This window comes from Notothenia rossii (genome assembly GCF_949606895.1).
Source record: "Notothenia rossii genome assembly, chromosome: 5".
Taxonomy (NCBI): Eukaryota; Metazoa; Chordata; class Actinopteri; order Perciformes; family Nototheniidae; genus Notothenia; species Notothenia rossii.
Genome location: NC_136903.1, coordinates 16,112,976 through 16,125,194, shown reverse-complemented (window position 1 = coordinate 16,125,194; position 12,219 = coordinate 16,112,976). Strand labels below are relative to the sequence as shown.

At 42.1% G+C, this 12,219-nt stretch overlaps 2 protein-coding genes across 3 annotated transcripts; both read left to right on the top strand.

Moving 5' to 3' along the window:
- Window positions 1–817: 817 nt before the first annotated feature.
- On the top strand, window positions 818–3,329 carry LOC307041689 (transient receptor potential cation channel subfamily M member 1-like). 2 transcript variants are annotated; one of them, XM_079685159.1, is made up of 6 exons: window positions 818–951; window positions 1,040–1,253; window positions 1,554–1,678; window positions 1,759–1,930; window positions 2,823–2,997; window positions 3,093–3,329. In XM_079685159.1, exons 1-6 carry the CDS (start codon window positions 949–951, stop codon window positions 3,235–3,237), a joined length of 834 nt encoding a protein of 277 aa, XP_079541285.1. In that variant the 5' UTR covers window positions 818–948; the 3' UTR covers window positions 3,238–3,329. The 2 variants fall into 2 exon arrangements, with proteins under 2 accessions (XP_079541285.1, XP_079541286.1); XM_079685160.1 differs by having other exon boundaries at window positions 2,823–3,329.
- A 2,162-nt stretch (window positions 3,330–5,491) lies between these two features.
- LOC307041294 (transient receptor potential cation channel subfamily M member 1-like) lies at window positions 5,492–12,104 on the top strand (the record flags this gene model as incomplete). The annotated part of the gene is made up of 17 exons (XM_079684607.1): window positions 5,492–5,653; window positions 5,759–5,893; window positions 6,008–6,058; window positions 6,174–6,314; window positions 6,411–6,440; window positions 6,538–6,830; window positions 7,143–7,371; window positions 7,523–7,651; window positions 7,756–7,884; window positions 7,980–8,108; window positions 8,207–8,458; window positions 8,569–8,743; window positions 9,262–9,282; window positions 9,375–9,519; window positions 9,610–9,815; window positions 9,963–10,095; window positions 10,192–12,104. The coding sequence occupies 17 exons, from the start codon at window positions 5,492–5,494 to the stop codon at window positions 11,993–11,995; spliced, it is 4,164 nt and encodes a 1,387-aa protein (XP_079540733.1). The 3' UTR covers window positions 11,996–12,104.
- Window positions 12,105–12,219: the final 115 nt, after the last annotated feature.

Genomic DNA, 12,219 nt, shown 5'->3' with positions numbered 1-12,219 from the left:
TAAAAGAGAATGTGTTCACAAATTTCCCACCAAGGACCCAAACAGGTAATTTTCTCTCTTTAAATTGTCCTTAAAATATTTAGTTGATACTTGGTCTTGGTCTTACGTTTAAAAAGCAGCTCATTATCAAATGATAGCAAAATATGCTATAATATATTTTACTGCTTGAGAGATCTTACTACAAACATTTTCCATTTTAGTCAAATGTATTTCAAATGTGAATGCCATACAAGGCTTTAAAATGTTTTATTTTTTATATTAAATACAATGAAGGGACACTTGTTGATACAATTTTTACTAGTCTTTATCGTGTTATAAAAGCTCCAAATTCACTATGAGTAACATTTAAGGGTTTGAAATCATTCATCTTGTTATCTGTTAGTTTGCGGAATCATGCCGCCAGGTTTTGGGGCATTTATCAGGATGATTAAAACTGAATTTTCCGAGTCCGTTGTTGGACGTGTTAATTACCCAGGGCCCCAAGAGCAGCCAGGCAGTGCAGGCCTTTGTTCACTGAGGCATTGATTTCCCAGAAATAGCCACATTCATAAAAGAGCCTGCGATGTGTTTCGAGGAAAGAAATGGCCTTCATAAGTAGACTAAACAACACTTGGCAAAGGTTACTAATTACAGTTCAACACTGAATAGTGTACTGCTCAAGAATTTATATGAATGATCATCACCAGGAAATCAGGGCCTCACATTAAACAGACTAACATGTTCTCTAAATGATGCTTGCTTTGTGATCTATTCAGATGTGCCTGTGGTCAGCTGACAACGCAGCACGTGGCCATCCCCGCTGGGGCCAACTCACTGGAGGAAGCAAACCAGCTGGTGCAGATTGAAGCCCAGAAGGATAAATGGAACGTGGTAAAACACACCCGGACTTACCCGACGGACTCCTTTGGCACAGTGGAGTTCCAGGGTGGAGGATTCATCAACAAAGCCATGGTTAGTCTCAGCAACTGAAAACTTACTGCAAAGTGAATGTGGGTTTTTTTATGGAAATAAGTCACAAAACTGTTTTTTTCTTTCATAGTATATCCGAGTTTCCTATGACACCAAGCCGGACAACATCCTGCATTTGATGGTGAGGGACTGGCAGTTGGAGCTGCCAACTTTGCTCATCTCCGTGCACGGAGGTCTGCAAAACTTCGACCTCTCGCCCAAACTCAAGCAAGTGTTTGGTAAAGGCCTGATAAAAGCCGCCGTCACCACCGGGGCTTGGATCATCACGGGGGGAGTCAACACTGGTAAGACACTGACACTTCAAGATAATGCTTTTAACTTTCACTTAATAAAATAACAATTTGTGACATTAGAAGATTACCTTTGCCCTAAATTGTCATTGCACAATACCTATTCTGCATTTTGCTAGTGGAGATTTGATCAACCCATTGACATTGGTTTAATTACTGTAATTAGAGCTTTTGTCTGGGAAATTCATCACAAAGGACCATCCGTGAGAACCTGGTGTGAATTTAGCATGCAGTTACCCAACCACAGTGTGTCCTATGGAAAACTCATGATTTATTTGGCTCTTTTTACCTTAGGGGTGATGCGCCATGTTGGAGACGCCTTAAAGGAACATTCCTCCAAGTCACGTGGGAAGGTGTGCGCTATAGGAATAGCTCCATGGGGGATCCTGGAAAACAAGGAGGATCTCATTGGGAAAGATGTAAGAACACCAACTGCATTTAGTTTCCATTCTTACTAATATTTCTTCCTCTTAAAATTAATTTCTTGTCCTTTTTCCAGGTGACCAAACCCTATCAGACGATGGCGAACCCACTGAGTAAGCTGGCTGTGCTCAACAACAGCCACTCCCACTTCATCTTGACTGACAACGGCACCTGTGGGAAGTATGGCTCAGAGGTCAAACTTCGCCGGCTGCTGGAGAAGCACATCTCCTTGCAGAAGATCAACACACGTAAGTGTAATGTCAATAAACATCGTCCATGGTGTGCAAGGTGTATTTTGTTGGACATGTGGATGGAGAGCTCCTCTGTGGCCCGTGGGCTTCCCTTTGTCATCCTATGCCTGGGGCTCGGTTAAGGCAGGGACAGCAAAGGGATGCTCAAATGTCACCAAAGACTTCACTCCTACCCTCCTCTGGTTTTGTCTGTTTTCACATCACATCAACGTGTTCTGCTTTGTCCTCAATGTTATGTCATAAGGTGGCTCAGGGGTGTCAAACTCAAATACACAGTGGGCCAAAATTACTAAATTGGTACTAGTCGAGGGCCGGACTGGTTCAATGTTTATTGCAGAACTTATTGAAATGAACTTATTGCACATATTAAACCTGGAACTAACAAAGCTTAAATGATTGCCTATAAAAACAACATTAAACATTAAATAATCAGTTGCATTCATTTCTTATGGCTCTATCTGCAGCTTTTCCAGAGTCATTTCTTATGATTACATTTTTCCACAGACCAACAACAGCTTCAAACAAACTATTTCCCTCAAAGAAAACATGCCCTGCTGTCTCAAGAGAAAAAGTGCAGAAGGAAACATCCATGGAAACTCAGTGTGCTGCTCTGTGATGCTAGTTTAAGCCAGATACTTGGCATCTCATCTTGGGTGGAAGTTCATCAATGTTTGGGCTCAGGCTCTGAGCTGAGGAAACCCTCAGGATTGAGTGAAGGTGTGCGTACAATATACCGGTGGGCCAGATCTAATAGTAATTACAAATTATCCTGTGGGCCGAAATTAAATCCATCAAGGGCCTGATTTGGCTCCCGGGCCTTGAGTTTGACACATGTGCTCTAAATGGTAAAAGGATACATAGGCTGAGTATTTTTGACTGTGTGTTGCAGGTTTGGGTCAGGGGGTTCCTCTAGTGTGTATGATAGTGGAGGGAGGTCCCAACGTGATCTCCATCGCTTTGGAGAGTCTGAGAGACGAGCCTCCTGTCCCCGTGGTGGTGTGTGACGGCAGCGGACGAGCTTCCGACATAATCTCCTTCGCACACAAGTATTCAGAGGAAGGAGGGTGAGATTTTAGATTATTTCTTTTTCGATGTACTAGGACATTATTCCTCTGGTAAAAAAAAAGCTGAAATATCCTCTTTGAATCTCATCTTCCAGCATGATTAATGACGATGCCAGAGAGCAACTTTTGGTAACTATTCAGAAGACTTTCAACTATAGCAAAAGCCAATCACAGCAGATCCTGCTCATGGTTACGGAGTGCATGAAGAAAAGGGAGCTGGTGAGTAGAAAGATGAAATAAAAATATAAGCTGTATTATCTTTAGGCTATTCTATAAGTATACTGTATATGAAAATCTGTGTCGATCAATAAACATTCCTGAGTTGTGAAACATCTGGTCTCCATCGTCCTTCATCCATTCCACTCATCTGTGTATTTGCCATTAACATATTGAATAAACATAATCCCCAAAACGTGCTTGTCATTTCTCCTTGTGATCATGTGTGGTATGTTCATGTAATCTGGGGCATTCGCAGCTTCACTGTGGGACATCATCAGCCCTCATGTATAAGCACACAGCTGTAAAGCGTTGGTGGGGGAATCTGCGGTTTACTATAATGTAAACAATGTAGTATACGGCTTGAATATGAAGCAAACACTTTAGTGAAAGTCTTCACATATATCAGATTTATCCCTGAGTGTTTCCAAAGTGTTTGCTGGAGACTTTGCATATACAGAGTTTGCATAGTCAGCACGTTTGCATCTGCAGCAGATTTCAGTAAGTGTTGTGATTAGTGGTTTGTAATACCCAGCACATATAATCTCCACACTCCATACATTTGGGTGGGTAAAACCAGCTCACACTACCACCTGCTAAGCAGAGGCTCTTACTTCATCAAATCACAGTAAGCATGCAGCACACAGATGGAAAAGAGGATCCATCTCCCTAATCCTCCGCCAGGTTCCTCTCTCTCTCTCCACTCCCCAGGCTTTTTTCAGTCCCCAGAGTGCTATCACTTCACCAGCGACTCTTCATCCTCCATCCTCAATGTATTAGACTGCCTAATGCGCCAACACACTCAGATAATCAACTTAAACGGCTTTTTCAAAGATCATACTGCTGAGGGCATTTAGTTTCCACTGATACGTGACCCAGACAACCACGTTGTTTGAGCTCTATACACGCATCCGAGAGGCCGCACTATGTTGCCTGCTCTTAATCTAAAGTGCCATGACTTACCTACAGGTGAAACAGTGTCACAGTCTAGTCCCCAAATAATCCTTTTTATCCTAAGTGCATCCAATGTGAACAGCTGGGTCAGATATATCAAAACTCTGATTCAGAGGGCTGACATTTGCAGTGATGTAACTCGTGGATGCAACATTTTCACCAAAGCAAGAAAAGAATCCCCATTTGCAAAAAGCCCACAGTGCACCCTGTCACTGTCTGAGCCAGAGGAAGCACGAGTTTCCAGAGTTACTGATGCTAATTATCAACGCATCCCGAGACCAGCCCTGAAATCTCTGGCGGTGTGCCTCGTATTCATGCAAACGTAATCCTATTTACCAGATGCACATGTGACAGGCCCGTCAGCGTAATTTCATTTAGTATAGTCGAGTCTATCACAAGGAAAGCACTATCTCGCTGTCTGACAAGTAAAATTAGCTTTTTTTGCTCTAAGGGTCAGCCTGCAGTGAGAATCCCACCGAAAGAATCAGTTTATCACAACATGTTTATGCGACTGGGAATGCAAATTAAATTGTCCATTTGTTCATGGATTCTGTTTGTCTTCAATTTATTCATCCATTACATATGGCTTCACGTGGCTTTTCCTTCCTTTCTTATATGTAGATCACAGTTTTTCGGATGGGTTCTGAGGGACAACAAGATATTGAAATGGCCATTCTTACTGCCTTGTTAAAAGGTACTATCTGGCTGCATCACATTTGAACATCACTTGTTCACACACTATCAAATCACTTACAATTCACTTACAATGAACTAAATCCTTGCTATTCTCTCTCTACCTTTCTTTCTTTTACGTCAGGCACCAATGCTGCAGCAGCTGATCAGCTGGGCTTGGCTCTGGCCTGGAACAGAGTTGATATTGCTCGCAATCACATTTTTGTTTATGGACACAATTTGCCAGTAAGTGTTGCTCACATCTCAAAAGTGAAAATGATTCACTCCAAATAAGATAACAAAGTTGGCAATAATGATTTTAGTACAGAAGGAAATCATTTGGTTTTGAAGGAGTTGCTCAAATTCCCCCTCCACTCAAAAATGAATTTAGCTTATGGTTACTTGACTTAATGGGAAAAAATCCTTATCAGGTATACATTCTTGTTCAAAGAAGAGTATTTTAAATGTCTTCAAAAATGTCTGGAGGGGATCTTGAAATAACAGTCTGTCCTCGACCTATAGCAGAACAGAAATATCTATTTTGGATTGTGTTGTGCTTCAATTCAAGTAATACTAATAGCATGAAAGAGAAATATTTATGCTAAACTTGATTAACTTACCTTACTTCCTGCTTGGTAAGCCTGCCGGTGCAATGGCCAGTGCTACCTCTTTAGTCTCCACCCAGGACAAGCAGAAGAGTCCTTCCAGAGCCACTAAAAGCAAAGCCCGGGGAAAGAAGGGAAAGGGGAAGGGAAAATCAAAGCCTGAACTTCCAGAGGAAACAGATCCAAGGAAGTTGGAGATCATTCGCTGGGTAAGAGAGGGGTTTATGGAACAAATTGACATCAGTATATGAGGATAATATAAAGGTTGTGATGTGTAGGCTAAATAATAAGTCATATGTATTACTTTCCCTCAGGTGAACTCTCTGGAGCAGTCTATGATGGATGCTCTGGTGCTGGACAGAGTGGACTTTGTCAAACTGCTCATTGAAAACGGGGTCAATATTCACCACTTTGTCACAATTCCCAGACTGGAGGAGTTATACAACACGGTGGGCCGGAAACACTGCAGCAAATTAAAATTAGACAAAGTCAGAATCAAAAATACAGACCTTACAAATGCATGAAGGTTGACACTAATCACAAACAATCTTCTCTTCTCTCAGAAACTTGGCCCTATTAATTCACTCAATGGTGTGGTTAGGGACATCAAAAAGGTAAAAATCAATCCCATTAAATCTTCACTTTTCCTGCATAATTAACACTTCTTTAGGGTTATATATCATTTTTGATACACTCCCTAGATTATATATTACTCTGGTGATTTTGCAGGGAAACCTTCCTCCAGATTATCAGATCACTTTGATCGATATTGGTCTGGTGTTGGAGTGCTTTATGGGCGGAGCTTACAGGAGCAATTACACAAGGAAGGCCTTCCGCAACCTCTACAATAATTTATATGGACTTAAAAGGGTACGCATGAGTTGAAGAAAATAATTGATGATGGCACGTTTACCATATACAGTAACATTTTGGTATTTATGATCATGTTTTGTTCTCTTTTTGCAGCCAAAGGCTCTAAAGCTTCTAGGAATGGAGGTGCGGTACCCTTTCCACAAACAAAATACTGTCAAGTAGCAGAAACAATACAGCCCACACAGCAAAAATAATCTATCACATTGTGTTTTTTTGTTAGGATGATGAACCAAGGGGAAAGGGCAAGAAAAAGGGAAAAAAGAAGAAAGAGGAAGAGGTAGAAATTGATGTCGATGACCCAGAGATGTGTCGATTCAAGTTCCCCTTTCATGAGCTGATGCTATGGGCGGTACTGATGAAGCGTCAGAAGATGGCGCTGTTTCTGTGGCAGCGTGGAGAAGAAGCTATGGCCAAAGCCCTGGTGGCCTGTAAACTGTATAAAGCCATGGCCCATGAGTGCTCTGAGAGTGAACTAGTGGATGACATCTCCCAAGACCTGGAAAACAACTCCAAGTCAGTACATCTCTAAACTAAACATCACCTCTAGTGTCACAAGCTGTTTACTATAAAGAAAACCACACGGGTGCATATTACTTTAGATTTAGATATATTGATTTATTGATCAACAATTAGGATATTCTGGTGTTAAATTATTGTTAATTGTAGCACCTTTACGTTGGGGTTCCTGTTCTCTACCCTGAAGAATATAGGCTCATATTATAATAGTGTATGTGTCATGTAATTATTGTTATTAATTTCCACTTCTTTTTTGATTTCGACAAGTGCAATTTATAAATTAATATTATTGTTCTTTCTCTCTCATAGAGAATTTGGCCAGCTGGCTTACGAGCTGTTGGACCAGTCCTACAAGCATGATGAACAGGTGGCCATGAAACTCTTAACATATGAGCTGGTTAACTGGAGTAACTCCACCTGTCTAAAGTTGGCTGTGGCTGCTAAGCAACGTGATTTCATTGCCCACACCTGCTGCCAGATGTTGCTCACCGACATGTGGATGGGATGCCTGAGGATGGGCAAAAACCCTGGCCTTAAGGTGGGCATCACAGATTGTTTTCCTTAAGGGCATTCCTTAAAAAAACCATAATAATAATTGTAGCATTCGCGTTACATTAGAGAGTCATTCACTGTATCTAAACAATAAACTCACTGTGTCTTACAAAAACTGTGATCATTTTCTCACCTAGGTTATTCTGGGAATCGTCTTTCCTCCGCTGATTCTACTGTTGGACTTCCGTCTTGCAGAAGATGCTTCCTATAATGCACCTGGCCAAGAACAGGGAAAAGACAAGGATGACGACGCAAAATCCACCAAGGTTCCCACTGACCTTGTCTAAATTGTTAATTTAAAAAACCATATTGTTTATATTAGTTTTTAAGAGTGAACAATCATAACAGAAGGGTTTGCTGTTGTTTGTAGGACGGTAATGATACAACTTCCCGAAAGGGGGATGAAGAAGAGGACGCCACTCATGTCCGTAAAATCCCAATAGCAACTAGGATCTTTGAGTTTTATAATGCGCCATTCACCAAATTCTGGTTCAACACTGTAAGTTTCCTTTTTGCAAACAGTAAACTATATTATTCATTTTTTTGTATAGTGACTTAAGTGCACTTTAATGTTGGTATTTCTTCTTCTAAAAGATTTGCTATTTGGGCTATTTGATGTTGTACAACTACATAATCCTGGTGAAAATGGAGCGATGGCCATCCTTACAAGAGTGGACTGTCATCGCATACATCGTCACACTTGGCTCTGAAAAGATCAGACAGGTATACTGTCCATAAAACATGATATTTAAACTGTTCAAGTCATTACATGTAAGAGATAGTTTGTGGTATCTACATGACCTTTAAACCTCAATGTCTAGATTCTGATGTCAGAGCCGGGGAAGTTGAAACAGAAGATAAGTGTGTGGATGGAGGAGTACTGGAACATCACAGACCTGGCTGCCATTTGCACCTTCCTTTTCGCACTGATGCTACGCCTGCAGAATGAACCTTACCTGGGCTACGGCAGAGTCATCTACTGCATAGACATCATCTTCTGGTACATCCGTGTACTGGACATCTTTGGAGTCAATAAATACCTGGGACCCTATGTGATGATGATAGGGAAGATGGTAACTAGAAAAACTATCCTTGTTAATATCACATGACATCAGTGTTAGTATGTGTTAGAGTGTAGGGAAGTTAACAGAGTTTGAATGGTTATGCGTTTCTTGTCTTCCAGATGATAGATATGTTGTACTTTGTGGTGATCATGCTGGTGGTGCTTATGAGCTTTGGAGTGGCTCGGCAGGCCATCCTTCACCCTGATGAGGAGCCGACATGGCGCCTGGCCAGAAACATCTTCTACATGCCCTACTGGATGATATACGGAGAGGTTTTTGCGGACTCGATAGACCGTAAGACTAGAATTCATAGTAAGGTTCTGTTTCCTGATTCTGGGCAGATGATCATTGTTACATTTACTTTTATGTCTTAAGTTTTGTTTTGTTTGGTGACAATGTACTACACCGTAAACCCTCAATACTTTGTCTCCCTCTGCTGGCATGTTTATTAAAAGAAATGTAATACATAGTACTCTGCATTGAGGACGTGCAGGATAGGTATTATTATCCATCTCCTCAAGCATGATCATCTGCCTTCAAGTTTTGTCAGCGAGAAGGCAATAACTAGCAGAAAACACTAAATTGGCAAGGTCATTCATTATAAAAACAGTCGTTTTCTAAATAAGTGGCTAATTAATCTGCCTGTTTAAATATTTTTTAAAAAGCGGCCATATAAAAAGTACACCAATCATCTTAGTGTTTGATAAGTAGCATGTTGTTTTTTCATAATACTTGTCCTCTCTTTCACGGTTTTAAACTTGACCTTGAATTATGATAACAATGTTAACGCTTTCTCCATGTTTGTTTCCTAGTCTATGCTATGGAAATCAACCGTGAGTACTCTATAAGCCAAAAGTACAATTATAATCCATAAACTAAAGATATCAGAATACATTGTATGACTGTAACCTATTTTTCCCTGCAGCTCCATGTGGTGACCATTTATATGACGAGGATGGGAAGAAACTACCTCCATGTATCCCTGGTGCCTGGCTCACCCCTGCCCTCATGGCCTGTTACCTTCTGGTGGCAAACATTCTTCTGGTCAACTTGCTCATTGCAGTTTTCAAGTATGTATATGCCCCAATGTCTAACTGCTATATGATCTTAAATCTACTTTCACAGTGTGTACTCACTGCATTTGGTTTTCTGTTCCACAGCAACACTTTCTGCGAAATCAAATCAATTTCCAACCAGGTGTGGAAGTTTCAGAGATATCAGCTGATCATGACGTTCCACGACCGCCCCATCATGCCGCCACCTCTCATCATCTTCAGCCACCTCTACATCCTCTTCAACAGGCTGTTTCGGCGGTTTTTTAAGAAGAAACAAGAGGGAGAGTTGGATGAAAAGGACCGCGGACTCAGTAAGTAACCACTAATGATACTAAAAAACTATAGTGGTATAACTATTTAATATAGTCTCATTCTGGCTCAAAAAAGATCCTATTGTAGCTCATAGACATACACTTGGAGAACAGTCATCATGACATCATGTAATCCTTTTCTTCCAGAGCTTAGGCTGAATCCAGAGGAGCTCAAATTTCTGTACGAGTTTGAAGAACAGTGTGTGGAGGAGTATTTCCGTGAGAAAGAGGACGAGCAGCAGTCCTCAACTGACGAACGTATCAAGGTTACTTCAGAAAGGTAAACACACTACTCAAGTAAAGCTTTGATCATTTTGAGCATGTTGAATACAGTTTATACTGACATATGGTTTCGTTTCTCTGGTATTTTTGTTAGAGTTGAAAATATGTCCATGCGTCTAGAGGAGGTAAACGAGAGGGAGAACAACATGAAGGCCTCCCTGCAGACAGTGGATCTGCGCTTGGCACAGCTGGAGGAGATCCACGGACGAATGGCAGTCGCACTGGAAAAGCTTGCAGGGGTAGACAGACTGGAACTGACCAGAACCTACTCACGAAACTCCTCTGTGTGTGACCCCTCCTCCCTCCTTCGCCAGGGCAGTATTAACAGCGCTGATGGTTACAGTCTTTACCGCTTTCACATGGACTTGGAGGACTTGGCAGCAAAGCAGAAGGCAGATGAGACAACTAAAAGTGGTGTAGAGAGAGAAAAGAGTTTCCGGCAAGCCTCCGGTAGATGTTCTCTAAACAAAAATGAAGGTGGTCAGACCATAGAGGTTACTGGTTTGGAGAGATCGGGTGTGGAAATTCTCATATCTCCCTGTAAACAAAAGCCTATTTCTGCAGCATCAAGTCATGAGATCTTATCCAATATAAGACAAGGCAAAACAGTGCTAGATAGCCTTATGCCTTCTTCCCCGCCAACAAGGACTAAGTCTTTGCGATACTATCCAGTTGATGACCAAGCCACCGCTCCTTTAACAAAGAGAAGGTCTATGAGCACCATCATCATCAGCCCGCCTGATGAACCTGTGGAAGCAGAGGAACTCACGAAGAAGCCCGAACTGCCGCCAAGAACATCCTCTTCACCAAAGAGGACAACATCTTTAAGATACTATCCAGTCGAAGACCAAGCCACCTCTCCTGCAACAAAGAGGAGGTCTATGAGCACCATCACCATCAGCCCGCCTGATGAACCTGTGGAAGCAGAGGAACCAACGAAGAAGCCCGAACTGCCGCCAAGAACATCCTCTTCACCAAAGAGGACAACATCTTTAAGATACTATCCAGTCGAAGACCAAGCCATCTCTCCTGCAACAAAGAGGAGGTCTATGAGCACCATCATCATCAGCCCGCCTGATGAACCTGTGGAAGCAGAGGAACTCACGAAGAAGCCCGAACTGCCGCCAAGGACATCCTCTTCACCAAAGAGGACAACATCTTTAAGATACTATCCAGTCGAAGACCAAGCCATCTCTCCTGTAACAAAGAGGAGGTCTATGAGCACCATCATCATCAGCCCGCCTGATGAACCTGTGGAAGCAGAGGAACTCACGAAGAAGCCCGAACTGCCGCCAAGGACATCCTCTTCACCAAAGAGGACAAAATCGTTGAGCTATACCCCTTCTGAAATCCAAAACCAGACTTCCCCTACCACAAAGAAGAGACCCATGAGCAGCATCGTCTACAACCCAGCGGATGCAAGTGTTGAAGTGGCGGACTACAGATCAGTAGTGGAGCAGGTCTCTCAAACACCAAATCGGTGGCCAGAAGACTTGGAGTACCAGGTGCACCCTAGCGCAGTTGGTCACATGCCCAAGGTTTCAACAGTGAGAACTATCGCCCAGCAGTTTAACAGTGGCACTGCACCTACAGAGCCTAAAAAAGAGGACATTCAGACAGATCTTGTTCCTTTAGAAAGTGATGGAGCTCTTCCAGCAGCAGAACAAACGACAGACCAAACTAAGATGAAGGCCAAGAGAATCCTCTCAGACACGACCGAGTATCTGACTGTAGCTGAGAGCTTTAATCTGAACGAGATAGCAAAGGTGGTGGACAAGGAACCAGGAGCCTCCAGCAGCGAGAGAGACATCTTACAAGTCTGCACGGTGGTGGGGGGAGAGGAGGGCGGGATGATGGAGGCAGAGAAAAAAGAAGATGATGCACAGGAAAATAAATAATAGCCACAAAAAAAGGAGAAATGAAATACAGAATAGGGAATGAAAATAAGGAACTGCTGCTACCATTGAGCACGGAAACATAGCATGCCATTAACCGAAAAACAGTTATAGATTTCACAGAAAAGAAAATGAAAGTAATTTTTTTTTTTAACAAATTCTGTTTATTGACAGTGCAGAGTAGTGAAAACCAACAAAGCTCTTTTAAAGATCCACTTACTTTACTA

Excerpts from the sequence above, each read along its gene's own strand:
- LOC307041689 (XM_079685159.1), top strand. Across the intron at positions 1,254-1,553 it reads CACGGGGGGAGTCAACACTG|GGGTGATGCGCCATGTTGGA; the intron begins GTAAGACACTGA and ends TTTTTACCTTAG. Across the intron at positions 2,998-3,092 it reads AAGTATTCAGAGGAAGGAGG|CATGATTAATGACGATGCCA; the intron begins GTGAGATTTTAG and ends CTCATCTTCCAG.